At 38.6% G+C, this 20,483-nt stretch overlaps 1 protein-coding gene across 4 annotated transcripts in view; it reads left to right on the top strand.

Annotated features, from left to right (window-relative positions):
* DYM (dymeclin) overlaps positions 1 to 20,483 on the top strand; it is a 220,029-nt gene that overhangs the window by 18,348 nt on the left and 181,198 nt on the right. For all 4 annotated transcript variants that reach the window (XM_040579681.1, XM_040579683.1, XM_040579680.1 and 1 more), the window contains 4 exons: positions 5,488 to 5,540; positions 6,214 to 6,307; positions 7,573 to 7,706; positions 14,478 to 14,550. In XM_040579681.1, the coding sequence (XP_040435615.1) occupies positions 5,488 to 5,540; positions 6,214 to 6,307; positions 7,573 to 7,706; positions 14,478 to 14,550 (354 nt within the window). The remainder of the gene's footprint in view (positions 1 to 5,487; positions 5,541 to 6,213; positions 6,308 to 7,572; positions 7,707 to 14,477; positions 14,551 to 20,483) is intronic.

Here is a 20,483-nt window from a genome sequence, read left to right as displayed (position 1 = left end):
TAGCTGACCGCGTAATCCAGTTTTCTGGTAGTATGAAGCCAGAAATAAAAATCTGCAGTCAATGAAAACTATGCAATTTTTTTTGAGCAATAGACTGCTTAATTTACCAATCTTCTCTACCTGTATTGAAAGATGCTTTGTTACAGAAAACTTAACTCACTGATGAAGTAACTCCTTGTACTGTAATCAGTAAATACAAGTGATTAAATACCAACAAAATAAAAAGCTTGATGTAAGATCAGTTATGAAATGGTAGAAGAGCAATTTCAACAAGGCAGAACAGAATTTGTATTGTCTAAATACTGATCCGGTATTATGTTTTACTTGGTCAATCATCATTGCCTATACATATGATAGGGAACTCATAATTTTCACTCTTCCTTGTGAAATATAAAAAGGCAATTTTGGTTTGTGTTAGTGTTCCTGTATGTTTGAATGGGGGTGTGTGCATCCAATTCCCAAATGGCATTTATATGATAGTACAGATCTGAGGGATTTAACTTTTGTATCAGGAAAGAGGTGACCTCTAGTATTCTATCTAGTATATCTATCTAGTAGTATATCAAGGCAGTATTTGAGCTTGCAAGTTTGAACTTAATTTTGATATCTTCTCTCCCCTTCCTAGTACAGAGTTCTTATTACGTGATGTAGGCATAGTAGACCTCTCTCCTGTGGAACGGGCTACCCTTGATTACTCTTTACTTCTACCCCTGATGTGTGATACCTGGCAGCACATAGATGCTTCCTGTGTATAGATGGGTTTGTATTTGTATGCAAAATATTCTTGCCGCTTGCTATGTTGAGATGTTACAAGGCAGTAATTACTGCCACTGTAAAACCTCTTGTGTCCTGATACCTGTAACATAAAACAAGATAAAACCATTTTGTTTAAAGAAGTCTGTGTTGTCAGGAAGCAGATTTCACTATTATTATTAATTTTGGTTTTGCTGAAGTCTGTGGGCCTCCTGTCTACATTTAAAAAAAAAACCACAAATGATTTCTTGCTTTTATAAAGGAATTTGGAAATGCTGGCCACCAGATCACAGGATGAGGCAGGAATTCCTGTGGAGCCTGTAATTTTTTCATAAAGTATGTGGGAAGCAATCCCTCACCTCACACATTTGCTTGGATCTAAATGAGCGTCAGATCTGTGTGGTTAAGTATATTTTCCTTTGAATCCTTAATGTTTACCCCCTGTGCTCACAACTTGTTTGAGTCTCCACACCAGGTGATACCTTTTGCTTGGAAAATTGTGGAACAGGTAAATACGATTGTGATATGTACCACTTTCCCAAAACCAGATGGTTTAGTTCGGGTAGTACTAGTTGAAATAATATGATTACAAGTACAAACTCACCCAGGTCACTGTGATCGTGAATTTAAAAGATCCATGGCCTGAAGCTGGTGTTTGTTGCTGTGTGCACATGAATATCTTCCAAAGTGGTGTCTCCTCCACACCAGGGCTTTACTAGATGTTACTGGATTTCTCCTAGTGGTGCTCAGCAGTGCTACCAAGCAGCCAGAAGGTTTTACTTACATTTCTGCTTGTTTATTGCTAGAAATTGATAGTTCTTTCTAGTTGAGAATATATTAACAATTCTCAGACCAGGGGATACTTTACTCCTATATCCCTGATGAATCTCTCATCTATTTTTATGTACTCTAGAAAATAATGTCTTTCAGAAGCTTCTTTTCAGTTCTGAAAAGGTGTGATTTTTGTTTTCCCAGGTATTGGTAGATAAAATTGCAGAGTGGAAAATGTGTGGGATTTTTTCCTTTTCTTTTCTGAAAGGTTGTTTTCTCCTTGATCCTCCCATAGGTACTTGGTTACAATTAAATGTAGTACGTTGAAGGGGATCAATTTAAATGCATTTTAGACTTTCTTCTGTCTCAAGTAGCAAGCTCTTGAAATACATATCTATACAATGTGCATGTGTACACACATGTATTTGGCAGCAAGGCAGCCCGTGTTCCTCAGGTGAGGGTTTTCAGGGAATGGGAGCTATTATTTGTGATCAGTGCAGTCTTGTTAGTGCTGAAAAATAGTTTGATTACTGTAAATACTGCTCTTTGGATCAATGGAAGGATGGATGTTTTAGTGTTAGGTTTCCATTTTTATGTACATTCATTAACCAAATATCATCTCCACAGGGACTGTAGAGCAAAGTCAGTACCACAGCTGGTTGTAGCGTTTCTTTTGTGCCACCCTTTGAATCTTGGCTCAGGCATTTTTTGCCTAAGTGTTAATGTCTTTTGTCTTCAGAGGACAAAAGAAATACAGTTTTTTCCATGTCTCTCACTTCTCCTTCCTGCCCAAGTGAAGAAAAGAAAGCCTCTGCTAAGCTTTGCCCCAGATACCTCGTAATGGGTGGCTATTTTTTGTACTGCCCACTATTTCTCCATGAATCCATCCTTGGGGATGTAGCAGTAGTATTACTTCTGTTACGTGTAAGAACACCGTTTCACTGGTGTGTGTGTATTGGGGTGGTGTTATGCTGTAGTTCCTCCTCGCTAGGTGTTTCTGTTGCATGAAGTGAAATTTTGTAGGTGGTGTTGCCTAGTCTTGAGTATGGCAAAATCTGGTTTTGTGTTTTGATGTATGAATAAGAGGGAGTGGGCTGTGGTTAATTTTTAGGCTTCAAACTTTGTTTTGGTAGGAAAAAGAATGAGTCAAGTGTTAAAAGCTTTACTGAAGATCTGAAGGTCTGGCTTGGTTTGCCACTATTTCTGATTCTGAGAACATGCAGAAATGAGGCAACTGTGGAACTTTTTTGAAGACTTTGTGTGGGTTTTAGTAACTCAAAGGGAATACACCTCTCATCCTCCCCCCAAGAATGTTGTACTTGTCTTAACTGCTTAGACATTAGGGGGAAAATTAACTATAATTGAAAGCTGAATGTCTGCATTTATGGTTTTAATCCTGGAGCAATTACAGTAATCACATAGACTGTATTACAGAAGTCCCAGCATCTTTGGATAGTGGGAGGTGGGTTCTGTTGTGTTGGATTACTCAGTACCTAAGAAGTCTCTGCTGAGTTGGTGTTCCAATATAATGTTCACCCTGCCTGTCAGCTCTGAGGAAGGAATACATCCTGATGACAAGCAGCCAGCTGGACAAATTTAGAAAGGGGGTTGGTTTTGTGTTTTTTAAAGTGCAAAAAGTTCTTGTTTCATGTTGTTTCATATAGACTTAAACTGTGTTGTCTGTAGTTGCTGGCAGGGAGTTCTAGCTTAATACCATTTGTTTTTAATTACTCTGTTTTTAGCACTGAAACAAGAGACCACCTTTGAGAGTAAGTCTACTGTTTTTCAAGTATATATGACAGTGTAAGTTTGTTCTTTCTGAGACTGAAGTTTCAAAACAATTTGAGAGGAACGAATGCTGATATTTGAATAAAAAAAAAAGCCAATCTGCATAATCTACATTTGTCATAGGATATTGAGCTGTAGCTGAAGAGCTGTCTCTGCTCTCAGCTCACTACACAGTAAATTAGTCTGATAGGCAGGAAAATTTGCAGGCATCTTAAACCTTAATTTGTTTGATGTCTCTATCTTGAAGCATTTCCTATTGAAAAATTTTAAAATAATTTTTTTGGCTCTTTTTTTCTACCAATATCCTTAACCCCTCTTCTTGTCCCCAGGAGTTTGGGCACAGCTCACTCAACAGCTTCCAAGACCACAGCTCCACGCTAGATTTTGAGCAGCAGACCTGGTTTAGGGGCTTCCCACACAGCACCACAGTTAATTTCAGGTTGATGCAACAGTTCTTAGGACTGCTGTAAACTAGGTTAGCGTCTAAATTTAAAAATGGAAAGACCGGGGACTGTTGCCCCCACTACAGTCTTTTAGAAGGTGGCTGGCAGAGCTGTAGGTGGTTGCCGAGATGGGTTGAGCAGGTGGGACAGAGAGAGTGCATGTGGTACCATGCCCTTTTTTAGTTCAGTCTCTGATGTTTTTGTATAAATCAGGTTACTCATCAGAAAACTTAATGCGTAGGAAGCATCAGCAACTTTGACAATCCAATTATGGCACTATTAAGTTTTGCAGTATTTTTGAGAGGAGTGCTTGAACAGAAGCCATACCACTGACTTTTATAAGCTTAGTTACTGTTCAGGTTTCATTACATTGCTACTTTCCTATTTATTCTGAAGATGGTGATTTTCATACCTTTAATTACAAGGATGTAGCTGCATGAGCTCTGAAATTGTTCAGCCAGTATTACGTACTGTGTTACATTTGCAAGCATCAAACTGTTACTTTTTTTGGACTGGCTCTTAATCTAGGGAACTTCAGGACTGCCATTCCTGTAGTTCAGAATGTATATTAATTGAGTCTGTGTAGAGTCTGTACAATTTTCTCCCTTAACCTGAGCAGCTGTGCCTGTAGTGATAGGACAGGGGGGAAATGTTTTTTAAACTAGTAGAGGGGAGATTCAGGCTAGATGGAAGGGAGAAATTTTTTACCATGAGGATGATGAAACAGTGGAACAAGTTGCCTTGTAGGTGTTAATACTGGGACACCTTCTTATTGTTTAATGTGATGTTGGACACCATGTCTGATTATTGTTTGTCGTGTCGTGTCTGTCCCGTGTTCCCCCTCCCCCCAGTCTGTTAAGGGAAAATAGACTTCCCATGTATTCTTCTGTTTTGTTTTCAGGAATCAGTTACTCTGCACTGGTAGAAGTATATAAATGTCTTTTTATGTGTTTGATACAGCCGCTATTTCCTTTCAGTGATTGTTGGCAAGTTCTGCTTTAGTGCTTTATTGTTCTTTTCAGCTGATGGCTTTCATTGAGGCATACCAACTGTCAATTAATGAAGTTATGAAAAATTTGGTGTATCTGATGTGATTGTTGCATAGTATAATAACATCAGTTAAAGGAAAGTGGTGTTTAGCTTGAGGTTAAATGACATGTTGAGGATGCTTTATGCTTTTTCAAAAGATGTCATTTCATGTGATCATTCTTGTAAAAGAATAGTTCTTTCTGTAGGCTACTGTGTATTTTCGGTGGCATCAAGCTAATTCAATGGCACCATTGAAGCCACAAAGATAGTAGTAGTAATATAAATGGTGTAGTGACATCATTTCACATTGACAAACAATTCACTTTTGAATGTTAGTTTCCTGTTTTATAGTCACTGTACTTCAAATGCATGTTGTACTGCCTGATGCTAGGATGACCACGCACTGGAATGGGTTGCCCAGATAGGAGATGGAGATACTCAAAAGCCACTTGGATGTAGTCTTAGGCAACTGGCTCTGGGTGGGCCTGCTTGAGCAGGGAAATTGGACAAGATGACCTCCAAGCGTCCCTTGTCACCTCAGCCACTCTGTGCTTCTGCAATATTTCTGTAAACCAGTTAATGGACTGGTAAAATTAAGTGCTTCATAGAAATATTTTACTACATTTGTAATGCATTTTCACTTCAAGTGCAGGAACACAGTTGCTTGTATAACTCTTTTTATTTTCTTTTTCCCCTCCTCTAGTGCTGATTTAAAGCTCTTGGAAGAAGCCACAATCTCAATCTGCAAGTCTTTAGGTAAGAAATTGTGACATCTCTTTTTCTGCTTTATCAGAAAAATTAAGAAACAGCATTCAGGTGCACATCCATGTCTTTAGTGTGCTTTACTTGTGTGCATTCTACTAATAAGTTTAAAATAGTGTAAGGAGTGTGTTTATACATATCCCAAGCTTTTAGAAACTTCCATTATTAATGGTTATGTAGAAATGACTTGAAATGACTGAAAGGTTTAAAACAAGTAACTTCATCCCTCCTAGATCTTTTTCCCTCTGCCCTCGAAGCTGATCAGTAAGGGGAGAGAATTAATCAGAGGATGAAGGGAAAGGGTAGTATAAATGTAGTCAGTGATGTTCAAGAAGGTAAAAGCTAGTTGTGAAAATCTGCCTGATTTTCTGACAGGAGACTATTGTGCTGTAGACAAGTCTTGGAAAGGAAGTGGTATGAGCTCCACATTTAGGATATTTTAAGTCTAGGGTGAAAAGTACGTTTAGAGAACAGTTATGGGGTAGTAAAGCATGTACTGGAGAAACGTAAAAGAACAGCAATAGCTCTACAGAAAAACAGACATACTGTGCTTTATGTAGAAATATTTAAGACATCAAAATTTAGTTTCTATATATTGTTTGAATTAAGTAGTGGCAACTTACGCACGCTATATAATCATATGTTTGGATTTTTTTTCCTCATCTAGTTGAGAAGAATCCTCGAACAGGAAACCTTGGGTCATTGATTAAAGTCTTTCTTTCTAGAACCAAAGAGTTAAAAATTTCAGCAGAATGTCAGAAGTAAGTACCTGGAAAAAAGCTGTGTGTGCCATTTCACTTTTTAAATGTTCCTTTTTCTCCTAACTCTTGAGTTTTTTACTTTGCTGGTTAACATGCAGACTAAAACTTAAAATTCTCTTAAATTATTGTTTGAAACAGAACAAGTATCTAGTACTCTTCCAAACACAGAAGATGAAGTGTAATAAGTGTAAATAGATTGCTGGGGAAAATGACATGTTTGTGTTCATCCTGTGTGTTACATAAAGACATTTGTGTACAAATAGTGTAACTTCTGGTTACTACTGGTTTAGAGCAGTTTAAAAAGCACCTGACCTTTTCAGCTAAATCTTAATATATGAACCAGTATTTTATCTTGGAAATATTTAAAATTGGATTTGAACACAAACTTCTGTATAAAGACATTGCTTTCAAATCATATCATGCAGCTGCTGTTGGTTTTGCTTGCCCCTTTCAGCAGTAGAAAACTCCAAGAGGTTATGTGTGCAGCTGTCTATATTTTTTGCAGGAAGCTTTCTGGAATTGTTCCTCAACACGTGTAGACAGATGTCCAACTCTCATCAGATCTGGGGCTTCAAAAAGGAAGACTTCCCTTTTAATGCCCCTTGCTCCCAGGACTGCCCTCAACCTTTTTACTTGTATCTGGAGGAAGAAGTTATTCCTGCCTGGATAGCTCCTGCTTCTTTAATCCAAAAATACCTTATTGGGACTCAAGAAAATGTAATGAAGCTATATTCCCCTTGCATTCAGAAAGCTTGGAAAATATTTGTGTGTTGCATTGAAAAATCTTGCTGTATTTTGCTCGTGAAGTCCATAAATGCCTGTGGTCATCTGAAGGCTATTTAACTGGGAAGAGTGCTAAGGTTCAGAGAGCCAGAGTAGCTTTTATATCTGAACCTGTTGGAACTTTTCAAACATCTGGGTGGCTTGAGTCCCTAGTATCTAGAAACCTTTAGAAGCAGAGTGAGCCATCTGGCGAACCCTTCAGAGAGTGGTACTTCTGGCAACTGTGGTGTTTTTGACAATACAAACTAGGAGTAAGGTTGTATTCTCTTGCAGGAAGCAAAAAATACTACTTTTATATACATTTCTGGTTGGTTTACTGTAATGTCAGCTGAAAACTCCCTGCTTGAGCACCTTGGCTTTTCCTTGCTTCATCTGTAGGAGCCCCTTTGTGTCTACTCTGGCATATATTTTTCTTGTGCATTTTGATGCACATTTGCAGGTTAAGCATTACTGATTGTTCTTTCTTTCTGCTTCTTTTCTAGTCATCTCTTTATTTGGCAGGCTCACAATGCACTGTTTATTATTTGCTGTTTGCTGAAAGTGTTCATCAGTCGCATGTCAGAAGAGGAGCTACAACTTCATTTTACTTATGAAGAGAAAGCACCAGGCTCATACGGTAGGTATATGATAGTGCTAGTGAAACAAATGTGCCGCAAGAAACTAAAAAGTACTGATGTTTTTTGTAGATGTGGCACTTGGGAACATTGTATGGTGGTGGACTTGGTAGTGTTAGGTTAATGGTTGGACTCAATGATCTTAAGGGTGTTTTCCAACCTAAATAATTCTGTGATTGTGTGTTTTGTTTAGGCTAAAAATCCCAGACTTTGCTTTAAAACTAGAAGTACCAATGATGTTAGGTGCAACATGTTTACTGTTTGGGACAGTCTGTTGAGATTGAAAGTATGTAGTCAATAGTAAACCAGACTTATTTGAGGTCTGAAGTAATTTGGTGTAAACCATCTTCCTTTGTACCATACATATGAAAGAGGACACCTTCAAAATGTGATGAGAGCTTTTAATAACATATTGACTATCATCTTCTGCTAGAACTATATGTTTGTTAACTAGCTGTTCGTGTGTTACAGGTTCTTATAGCAAAATAAACCTCTTCTAGAGCAGGGTTTGTTTGGTGTGTTTTTTCTTTAAAGATCTGTGTTAAATTTAACATGGTCATTTATTTACAAACTTGTTTTGGCTTTTTTTTTAAACAATTGTTCAGAAGTGATGCTGTAGACCTACTTTAGCTTTAGTCACTTTTGTGCAGTTTGAAAGGTGCTAATGGTCCTATTCAGAAGAGAATAAAACTGGGGTGAAGCTGGCCACATACTACTGCAGGAATGCTGCTGCTGCAATTATTTAGTGTTTCTTTTCACAAATGTTTCATAAACTAGCATCAGCTGGGGAGTGGAATTAATGCAATTTTTAGGAATTTAATGAGGGAAGATAACAGTACTATGTTTAGAAATCTGTTGAAAAGGTAACTGCTAAAATGTAATAAGTGGGCTGTTGGTTGTACAAGAATACAAGAAGAGTCAAAGAATTTAGGCAGAATGCTCAGAAGTAAGTGCATCTCCAGGAAACGGAGCATGTATTTCACAAGACAGAAAAGAAAAGGTGCTCAAGTAATCTAGCTGTTCTGTTTCTGCTATCCAGTCCTCCTCCTTTTTGAATGTGAATAATGTGAATGCATGGAAAATCTGTCTGCCACAAATCTTTATGTAGTGCCATATCAAGATGCTCTTACAGAACACATGATGCATAATGCTGGCACAGCTGTGAATCCCTTTGCTTTGTTGTAAAGATGCTGTTGAGTTTGTAATTGCATGTTGTTTATTGCATAAAACCATAAATGGTCTGGCAGAGAGGACTGGTATCAGAATGCTGATATTGTGGGAGCGGACTGTGGAAGAACAGCCAAAAATGCCTGACTATGGGTTTCCCTCAACAGTCAGCCAGCAAGGACATGGGTTGAGAAAGTGCAGTAGCTGCTTGCTCATTGAATCACAGAGTGGTCAGAGTTGGAAGAGCCCTCTGGAAATCGTCTAACCCCCTGCTAGAGCAGGTTGCACAGAGTTGCATCCAGGTGGGTTTTGGATGTCTCCAGAGAAGGAGACCCCACAGCCTCTCTCGGCAGCCTGTTCCAGGGCTCTGCCACCCTCAAGGAAGTTTTCCCTCACATTCAGATGGACCTTTCTGTACTGCAGTTTGTGCCTGTTGCCCCTTGTCGTGTTGCTGGGCACCACTGGAAAGAGCCTGGCCCTGACTTGCCCTTAGGGTGTTTGTAGACATTGATAAGCTCCCCTCCGAGTCTTCTCCTCTCCAGGCTGAACAGCCCCAGCTTTCTCAGCCCTTCCTCATCAGGGGGATGCTCCAGTCCCCTCACCATCTTGGTAGCCTCTGCTGGGCCCTCTCCAGTAGTTCCCTGTCTCTCTGGAGCTGGGGAGCCCCACACTGGACACAGTACAATATGTAGTGAATAGCAACAACTGTTCTTCAGAATCTGTTTTAACTCCTTGGCACCAGCTGTTGCTCTGGGGAAATCAAACTTCTGGTGCCAAAAGGTAAGTGCTGCATGTTGAAATGGTTTAGTGTATTTAAGCTGTGGTGAGTGATCTCCAAGAATGAACTCAGGTAGCCGATGCATTAGAAAATAAGACGTGCTTATAATAAGCTATCACTGCAGACCACCTGTGGGTTTATACTTGGGTTAAAAAAAATTGCCCACCTCTTGCTTCAGTGGTACGGTGTAGCACAGCAGGACAGATGGAAAAGCTGAGACGTTTTGTTAGCTTGAACCCCTGTGATCTTTATCCCTTTTGCTGAGAGCTCCTCGCAGTGTGGTATGAAAAGTGATTCTTGTCACTGGGGTAGATGCATGTTTGTACCATGTCTAGTAGCACTTGATTGTAATTCACAGTGACATTTATTAGTGATAATTTTGTGCATATTGATGGAAAATGTACTTAGCAATTATCTTTGAGCAGATTGTTTGGTGGATGTTCTGGATTAGGAAGGTAATTGTGTGTGGTCTGCTGGTGAGAGCAGGGGATGGAGGCAGGAAAATGAGCTCCTCCTCTGCTTTCCCAGTCCAGCTGTGGCTTTAAGTCTGCTGCTGCTTTTGACTCAGGTTTCCAACTGGAGATGATTCTTGTGACCTTCTTCAAGGTATTGAGGTTCATAATTTGCTGTGTTTACATAGCAATTGTTTTTTGTTCCTAACAAATCTTCACCTAGTTGTTTGTTTTTTTTAATATAGAGCATGGTAATAAGGTAAATGACTTCCTTATAGCTTTTATGCTTAGCTAGAGGAAAAGTGAAGCATCATTAATGGAGTGTAATAAACTGCTGTTGTGTTAGGGACTGTTAGAGTGAGCAGAAAAAAAAGAAATTTTTTTTGTTTGTGTTTTTATAGTTAAATGAAGTGTATCTTGAATTTTTATGTTTTATTCTTTGGAAAATGGAGCATGCCATGTTTTTCTGAAGTTTACACAGATTTATTAGTACTTTTACTAAAGTTTTACATACTTAACACTATCTTTGACCATGCTTTTTAAAAAAAAATTTTCTTAGTGATCCTTGCTGTATTTTCATTTGCCAGAGCCTGGTGGTATTTTACTATTCTTCAGTTGCAAGTATGTTAAAACAAACCTTATAAAATATGTTATTATATTGGTTAATGTAAATAAAGTGTCAATATAGACAAAAGCTTTAATACAGTATCTGAATTTTGAAGTACTGTTTGCTTCTTAATGGCTGCTGAGTAGTTATTGGAAAGAAAGGTATAACCAACCAACACCACAGCCAACCTCTCTCTTCTATGATCTGTTCTTGTATGCCTTGTCCAGTCTCACAGCCTTCTGAGAAAAGGTAACTATTCTTTTCAGAATCATGTTAAAACTCCTTTGGAAATGCTGTGCAGTGGTGTTTGTTTCCCTGTTATAGCTACGAGCATCGCCTTTTTTTTTTTTTTTTTCCTTCTAGTTGGAGAATATATCCTAGTACCATGTTCTCTGAGTTTAAATATAGCACCTGAGAAATCAGAGTGCATAACTGTAGTGTCAGCACGTCAGGCTGCTCATGCTGCGGTTGGTCAGCACATTGACACCTGCTGTATGATATTTGATATGTCAGGCAGAAGCGTATAGTGTATGATAGTAATGATGCATGGAAAGATCGTGGTCACTGGCTACTCAGCAATACGTCTTGTATTTTGACAGGTTGCATACGATATAGCCACTATTGTTGAGATACCGTTTTTTGTAACTGTCTTATCTGGAAGAATTCCCCTCCCAGATTTTGCAATTCATATTATTTTAATTTTTTGTGAACATTCAATTTGTGCTCTTCTGTGCTAGGCTGTGTTTTAAGCTCAGAAGAAAGCTGTGTGGTTGTAACGCTGTATTTGGTGTATTATAGCAAATGAGAGGGTGTAGAGGTGGAAATAAATAACAGTACATTTACTGCAACCCTTAAACGAGTTTGAGTGTTCAGCTATCATAAAAAGGAAATAAAAGATGCCAATTAGTTTATGTACTCATTATTAACACTCTTAAGTGAAAGCTGGGAGCTTTTGAGAGTCCTCAGAGCTGAAGATCAAACCACAAAACCCAATGAAGCTTTAAGTCTGCTGGTCATGTAATAAATTGAACAGATAGGGCTTTAGGTACTGTTTTGCAAGTAACACAAATTATTTCATTAGTGGTCCTATTCTACTGTAGGAGCAGTAGGGCAGAAAAATAAGTACCATCTGAGGTGAGGTTATACTTTGTTATGCCTGAGTATCTTACTGATATTAACCACAACCAGCTGCTACAGCAGCTCAGATTAGGTCTTGACAACGTAATAGTTAGGTTCTTGAGAAGAAAGACGATTCTGCTATCCATGTTAGACCCTCTACCGTGGCCTAGGGTAGAGTTGGGCTGGTTTTACTAGAAATGGAGTCTCCTGGCATGTATACTTTCCTCTGGATAAGCCATTTCGCCTGTGTAGTGTCTCCTAATCCAGTGTCTGTAATGTGCATAGCTTTGAAAAATTGTAAACGCTATTTAAAAAAAATCATACACGAAAAAAACCTCCATCAAATTAAACAAACCCAAAACGAACGAACCCCACCAAAAAGCCAAAACCCTGCACAATGCAAGTATAATATAGCTGATGAAAAATGGTGTGTCAGCGTAACTGGCTGTTTTTAAAACTGTTTGCAGTTACTTCTGCACTGTAATAGAGTGTAGGAGGTGCACCTATGAGTCCTCTCTCTGCAAGTCTGCTCGAATCTTATCTGGACAGATTCACCCTTTACTTATTTTCCCCAAGGCTTTATGCATGTCTTTGATCCAAATATGCGATCTATTAATGTGAATGAGTATTGTGTGTATTGTCTTTATCCTGCTATTGAAAAAGGCATTGTTTATGAAAACACATAGTGTTCCATGTTTATAGCTCTCTCTCACGTTACAGATTTGGCATGCATCCGCTTCATTGTCTTGGCAAGACAAGAATTAAACAAGAATGTGTGTGCCCCAATGGGGAAAAGGATACATTAATTATTGTAACTGAATGACATTGATTACAGCAATTAAGCTTCTTTTAAGAAAAGAAAAATAGTTCGAGAGCAGAGCAGGAAAGACTTAACATCTTCCATTCTGCGTGATTGTGCTAACCCAGTATTTTCTTTGTTTATCTTGATTATAGTGTGTGTGTGGGACAGCCCTCTTTCATGTTCAAATAACATTATTCTCTCCGAATAAGTTGTGTGTATAGTGTGGTGTGAGAAATGATAGTCTTAAAATGCACTCACTTTTTTTCATCCTTTTTCCTCTCTCCTCCCTGTTCTTGATTGACAAAGGGAAAAAAACCCAGGTACCTTTTGGAAACTAATAGCAGTCTACAAGCATTTTCTAGATTTAGAAAACTTTAGGAAACAGTCATATTCAAGTTACTTTGGAATACATTATCTGGGCTTCATTATTGGCTGTGGTTTCTGTGTAAGGTTAAATACTCCTAGCAGTGCTTGATTTTTACTAACAGGAGCTACATTGTGTTGCTCGTGGGGGATTCTATATAAAGGAAACCATGTTTCCGTGATAAAAAACTGGTTTCCTTTAGAATGTGCAGTTCACTAGGTGACAATTTTTAATGTGCTTTTAATAAACCAATTGTGGAAAGAAATAATTTGCTTTATTGTGAATATTCCCTCTGGTGTGCTTCTTAAAATTGAGTTCTGGATTTAAGAACAAACTTGGGTTAAACAGAGTAACATTGCCATAACCTGGATATAGTGTTGTGTTTATTGCAAGGCACATTTATTTGAAAGTACAAAATAAACAGGCATTTGGGTAATCATTGTGCTGCAGTGGTGTAATGTCTATCAGGTAATGCAGAGGGAAAAACTATGCCTGCTCTTAGGCTGGTCAGCACTATAAACCCCTACACTTCTTTGTGCTGTAGGTTTCTCGTTATACATTTATTTTGAAAGTGGAAAAAATCCTGATGAGCCAGGAGACCTATCTGCTGTTTTTTTAGTATAATATGACAATGTCAAATGGTTTAATAAGTTTTTTCCTCAGTAAGTCTTGCAAGTCTTCTGTTACAGTTGCTTTTAAAAATTGCCGTACTAGTGTGAAATACCACCAGTTTTATCACTTAGAATAGTTGCATTTTTAAAATAATTTTTGATCCTCCCGTGCATTTTGTCACATTGTGTGTGAGTAGAGAATCATTTCTGCTCACTTTCATGTGCTTTGGAATGTCATGAATCCTTACTTGTCATTTAAATGTGTAATACCTCTTCAATAAATAAATATGCATTCATGAAAAAATAGTGTGTAGATTTAATTGCTTAAGAGCACCAATGTTGTGTACAGTAGGCTGCATTCATTTGATAGATCACAGTTTAGAATATTGCTCAGCGTATGTTAGACAAATGAAACTGTTTTCTATCTGTCTCTGCTTATTCTTCAGTTGGGGTTAAAAAAAGGGGTTGGAAACTATGCAGAGTGCAGGGAATTTTGAGAGGAGATGTGTGCCAGTGAGAAGTCCCTTGTGATCAGTTCAACTGTTAGTAATAAGGCCATTTAATATGACCTTAGGTAAGTAGTAAAGTAAGGCTTGATGTACTTAATAGCATATTCCTAGTATACCAGCATCTCAATCTGTCCAATTGTTACTAGTTATTTGTTTTATATATAAAAGGATGAGCATCACCATTTCCTCTGGTAATAATCCCAAGTGCTTTGTATTTCAGGAAAGAGTGCCATCTCCTTAAGCAAGTAGAATTTCTCTTCTAGTGTTTGTTCCTTAATTAAAATCATCTGGATCTATGTGATTAAATCTTTGCTTTCTTTCAGTACTTGAAAATCTGGAAAACTTTTGATATGCTTCTTTTCAGGAACAGAGTGTGAAGACCTCATAGAAGAGTTGCTGTGTTGCCTCATCCAGCTCATTGTTGAAATTCCTCTCTTGTGAGTTGGCTTTTTTTTTTTTTTTCTTTTTTCCCAGCCTCCTTGTATAAACTGAGCGTTTGAGACAATCTAAAACTTAGAGTGATGAGGTTATAATGCTTAAATACTTGATTTGAATGCTCTGCGTGGTGGTACAGTACTGGTAATGAGAACCTGCTGGCAGTAGCAGCCCTGAATATGCTATTGGAAGAAGTACATGATGAGCATCTCACACCCAGTTCAAACCATCAACAGAAGTTACCCAGTTCTGTTTTGTTTTGGGCACCTGTGTTGGTATTGCTAACTTTTGGCTGGAAATGGGTTGTGCTAATTGTACAGGGAAAGGTATGCTGGAGTTGTCATTTCACCTCTGGGGAATGCAGCAAGGTGCAAGGAAAAGTTCCTCTTCTGCAGCTCTCTGGGTTCTTGAACTGCATGTGCATTAAATGAGTCACATGGCTTATTTAATACTAATTTCTTAAATACCAGCAAATTGGTGTCTGAGAGAGAAGAGAAATGAACAAGTGCAATGTTTCTGTCGATCTCCAGATTGGTTTACATGGCTTTTTTCATGCATCTGCTGTATTTGGGATATGTTGATTCTGCATCTCATTAGGATATGTGTCATGAAATATACTTCAGTATTATTTGAAGGAGAACTTAGTTCTTGGGGGAAAAATGTTTTTGTACACCTGTCCTGATAAGTTTTAATTTCTTTTCTCCCAAGGTAAACTTTACCAAAGATAGTATTAGCATTTTGTCTTAAATTGCATTGTAGCTTGTGCCCAAAAAGTAGTACCCCAGTTAAAGCATCACAGTTTTAAAAGTTTCAGGTTATCTGTTGTCCTGTAGTAAATAGCTCTGCTGATGATTTAGTTTTTGTACTTTGGATTGTTCTTTTCATTGGAAAGCTGACAAAGATGCAGTGTTTTTTGAAACCTAGAACTCTGTCAACATTACATGAAGGTTTTGTGTAGGTACAGTGTAATGAATTAATGGTATGATTTAGAGTGTCATTCTGCAAAGCTTGTCGGGACTTCCTCGAACAGATACACTTTTTGTTTGGAGCAGGTTAGAGGAAGTACAGAGGGGTGAAAGGACTGCGAGATATGGGCAAGTTCATAAATCCTGCAGGGTTTTATTTTTCTTTCTTGGAAGACCCAATATGTGTGTGTGGAGTCCAGAATCATTTATTCTGTCTTTTTGGCAGAAAAAATTTTATGGTCATGATTATTTTAACCCTTTTCAACAACTGAACCTGGCAGCATCTCTGTTTCTGTGTGAATGTGATTGCTGGGAATGGAAGCAGCTGTTGAAAGCACTTGCTTTACTCTGTATTGTATTGATAATAATGGCCTATTAAAAAAGAAGTTAAGGCCTGTCTATAATGTCCAGCTGTATCAAAAACATACTCACTTATCATAAGATAAATGTGAAAGGTTTGGGTGTTTTTTTTTTTTTGTCAAATAAGTTTTCTTAGCTAATTTTTTCCTGAAATAGCATGTTACTGAATTGTTGGTAAGATAATAACATTAAATGATAGTGTATATTACTGTCATCTTTACCAGTATAAGATATTTGACAATAATGTGATAATGCCTTAACTAGTGATTTTATCCCCATGTCATTGAAGGGGAAGTAGGGTGTGGGAAAGTAGATACAGAAGAACTTGCTTTCTCTAATACAAAATCCATTTCTGTTCTACATAAAGGTATTATAAGGCAGAGGCATTTTTGCTCTACTGCGATAATTGTGGTTTTTTTTCACGAGAATTAGGTTTGTTTTAGTAGTGAGTTTACTTTTTTACTTCCCTCCCTCTCCCTGGTCAGGTTTACATTATAAATTCTTTCCCTACTTTGTATCAAGGGAGTAGTTAATTTCTGTCTTTATCTGAAATAAACCAAGAAAATTACAAGCCTAATATGTGAATTTTGGGAGTAGATTGAGTGGAATACATGAAATATTCAAACTTGTAATGATTTCTGTAGCAGGATTTAGGATTGCTTGCCAGAGGATAGGCAGCTTTGGCAGCTTACAGTGGCATTGCTAGCAGAGTGTCTGTCTGTAAAATGGCTGTTAAAGATGAATTTTTGTTGTGACAGACCATTAAAATCTCCATGCTGAGCCTGTCTTTGCTATTCTGAATGACACTTCAAAGTTTTTGTTAGGAGTGTTCAAGAGCCTTAGCAGAGGATTGTCACAATTAGTGTATCCCTTGGGTTCTGCAGATGCAGTTTCATGAAGGAGTGAATACAGCTGGCAGCTGCTGTCTAAATATATTGCTTCCCTACACCCCAGTTTAAACTTTTTTTTTTCCTCTCCTTTGTTGAAATACTAAGAATAGTTCTAAAGCTTGGAAGACCATCTGCCATGTCCAAAATGCAGGAGCAGAGGTACCTGTGCAACAGTCCTGCACTCTTTGCTTTTGAAATTGTTCTAAATGTTGCATCAGGTGCTTTTTGATGAAAGCACTATGCTTCGGAAGTATAATTTTTGCACCTTTCTCTCTTAATTTCAGATGTACTGTCTTTAATTTTTTTTTCTTTGCAAATGTGTTACTGAAGAGTGGACAATGCAAGAGCATTGCTGGATGTTGCTGTGTAGATACTGCTAAGGGAGTAGTGAGAAATTTGCGATCATAACATAGATCCTATTTTTTTTCTGTTGAGTATCGCGTTGTGAAGACGTAGAGGTAATGTAAGATGACAAGTACTTTGTTCCAGGCTGACCAAAAGCAAAGTTAGAGTTTAGCCTTTGCAGGGGCACTGAATTTACAAAGGCTCAAGTCTTTCTTGAGCACAGGCAGAGCTTGTTCACCTCTGAGCTTGCTGTACTTGAAGCCTTGGCAGAATGAGCTCATGTCTGCCTACAAAATAACCTATGGACAGGCTTAGAAGATGCAGGTGAGCAGTCTAGCTCAAAATCAATAAGGATGGTGTGAGATGGGGAAGACTACAAACGGCAAGTCTGTAACCACCTCTCTGTATCTCTTACTATGAAATACAACCAAAGAACTAAAATGTGTTGGCTTTTATTGGGAAAGGCTGCAGAGATGTACAGCAAAGCATATCTAGGAGTGTCTCAGAATTGGCTATGATGAATTTAAGAAAATAATTCTCAAAGTTAGTCTGTATTGGGGAAGGCAAATGTGCTTTAAGGCAGTTACACTCAGCATTGCTGAAACAGGTTGTTTAGTAAGGGTCCATGGGACTCTGTAGAGTTGTGACTCCGTATTGGAGAGTTATTAGTAAGATCTTGAGTTACCCTTTTGGAAAACAGGCTCTGCTGTGTTGTACAAAATGCCAAGGAAAAAGGTTTCATGTTTAATTTTAAGACATTTTATAGAAACTACAGCGTTATTACTTTTCAAGAATTAGACTTGTGTAGTTCCTTAAAACACTTGTGTTATGGTATGTTGGCATTTGATTTATGACTCCCTTGGGTATGTTACGGATACTCTGCTTTTTCTTTGGTTTTGTTAATGTTAGCACTCCAGAGTGTACGTTAATGATTAAAACTACACAGTCAGCAAAAAGATGCAACTTCAATATTTAACTGTATGACTTTTATGTAGAAGCTATTGCTAATGTTTTGTTGCAAGATAGAGCTCCCAAAGCTTTAAATTATAAAGGCTTCTTTCAGCAGCTTGTTAAGAGCTGGTATACATGACTGAACATCTGGTTGTTATCAGTATATTTTCACTTCATTAAAAACTATAAATGCATATGGAGGAAAAATGAAATACTGTGATCTACTTGCATCACTGTTAAGTAGCACCCTGTGGTGCCAGTAGAAGTTGATACTTCTATTACATTCCGTTATTTTCTATAGTTACAATTGCTTTAGGTTGCAATCTTAGTTCGGCATTCAAATGTTAACAATGATTTGACTCATTTAAGGACATTTCCTGGGAGCTTAAAAGTCAAACCTAGGAGGAAGAATGGCAATGTAATTGGTTATAAAGCTCTACAGAATCATTGCAATGTAGGAATGATGCCATGTACAGATGATGAGAAATGTGTAGGCTTTTTTCCTTCCTAATTTTGAGCAGCGAAGAGGTTGAGAAATGATCTCTCTCCTATTTCAAGAGTGCCATATTTTAATTTTTTTGTTGCTTTCAAAGCAATAGGTCAGGATTAGTGCTTTTGTAAAAACTATTCAAAGAGCTTTTGTCAAGGTTGTAGTAGCTCCACTATTTGTAGAGCTATTTGACTTAAACATTTTTGGCAACATTGTCTAATCATCAAAGGAAAACTTCCATCTGTTGAAACTTAGGTTGAATGTGGCAGAAATACCCAAACTGACAGATTTGTAGTGCTTCACTTTGAAGATCCTCAAAGTTTAAGACTATTGTGCTCTGTGTAGGAGGAATCTGATGAATATAAAGGGTATTTTATTGGACTACTGCACTTTGTGGTGGTGCATCAAATAGAGAATGTTTATTTGGAAGATATTCATCATCACTTGTATGTTTTTCTCTTGTCTGATGGCAGATATGTGGCTGCTTAAATGTCTGAAGGCCCTAAGCAGGAGAACCTTTCTCTGTATCACATTCTTCTTTCTGTTCTAATTGTATTCTAATTTATTTTCTATTTTAGACTTAGATTGGTGTTTCTCTAGGACCTGTCTTTTCACTAGGTGAGCTTTAATTTACATTGAACTTGTGTCAAACTTTCCAATCTCAGAGCATAGTATCACAGGTCTGTACAGTTTATCGTGGAATCATAGAACAGTTGGGTAGGAAGGGACTTCAAAGGCTGTCCAGTTGCATCCCCCTGCCCCGGGCAGGGCCACCTCCCCCCAGCCCAGGTGGGTCCCAGCCCCAGCCTGGCTGTGGGCACTGCCGGGGACGGGGCACCCACAGCTGCTCTGGGCAGCCTCTGCCGGCACCTCCCAGCCTCCCAGGAAAGAATTTCTTCCTAATACCTAATCTAAATCTCCCCTCTTCCAGTGTAAAGCCATTCCTCCTTGTCCTGTCACTACAGGCCCTTGTAAAAAGCCCCTCTCCAGCTTTCTTGTCAGTCCCTTAGGCACTGGAAGGCCACAGAGCTGGATGCAGCACTGCGGGGGGGGGTCTCACCAGAGCAAAGTAGAGGGGTAGAGTCCCCTCCCTTGACCTGCTGGCCATGCTGCTTTTGTTGCTGTCATATGTTGTGCTGTATCCAAGCTCCTAATAATCTGCTTTCTGTTATGGTTTTGGGACTGTTTTCACAAAAGATACTTGATGTATCTTGACTAACACCCGCTTGGTAGTATTTGGTCTTGTTCTCCGGTCCAGGCAGCAAAGATACATAGACACTGAAGTTGGGCACATCTCTTTTTGACTCCCTAAGAGTTTGCAGACTGTTTCAAATCGGTGACAGCAGCCATGTTGACAGGCATAAGCCTTTTTTGTCTATTGCTTAGACAACCATGAGACCCAAAGAGATTACTGCAGCCCCTACCTCAAGGTGGCTCTGCCTTGAAACCAGTGGCTCACATTTGAAAAACGGTGTTCCAGTGGAGCAGGCCTGCATGGCTGGACCAGAGGACGTGATTCTCATGGTCTGGCTCTGACCAGATGTAGGTTAGTGGATATTGCTAACAAGCCTTGATGGGAAGGTAAATACAGAAGATTATAGATTCTTTGTGCAACACTTAACAGTCCTAGCCTTTTTCTAATGATTTTAGTCTGTGGAGGGAAGAACTGAATGTCAGTGAGGTGAAAAATGTATGCAGCCATGTAGTCTCAGATGGTTTAGGAACAGGTCAGGGACTAAAGGATCTTGAATCCAACTGTCATTTTAATCCTTTAGATAACTCCCTTTAGAGTAGTTTCATCTCTTCTGTTATCTCACTCTCATTCTGTCTCCCAGTCAAGAATACCTAGTGAGTGGGAGATGCACTAAGAAACGTCAGAGATGCTCTCAGCTTCCAGTTGGTGTTTCCTGAGTGCCCCTTTGGGACATCTCCCA

The sequence above is a fragment of the Falco naumanni genome, chromosome Z, assembly GCF_017639655.2.
Source record: "Falco naumanni isolate bFalNau1 chromosome Z, bFalNau1.pat, whole genome shotgun sequence".
NCBI lineage: Eukaryota > Metazoa > Chordata > Aves > Falconiformes > Falconidae > Falco > Falco naumanni.
The sequence above is the reverse complement of the archived record's forward strand: the minus strand, read 5'-3'. Positions and strand labels throughout refer to the sequence as shown.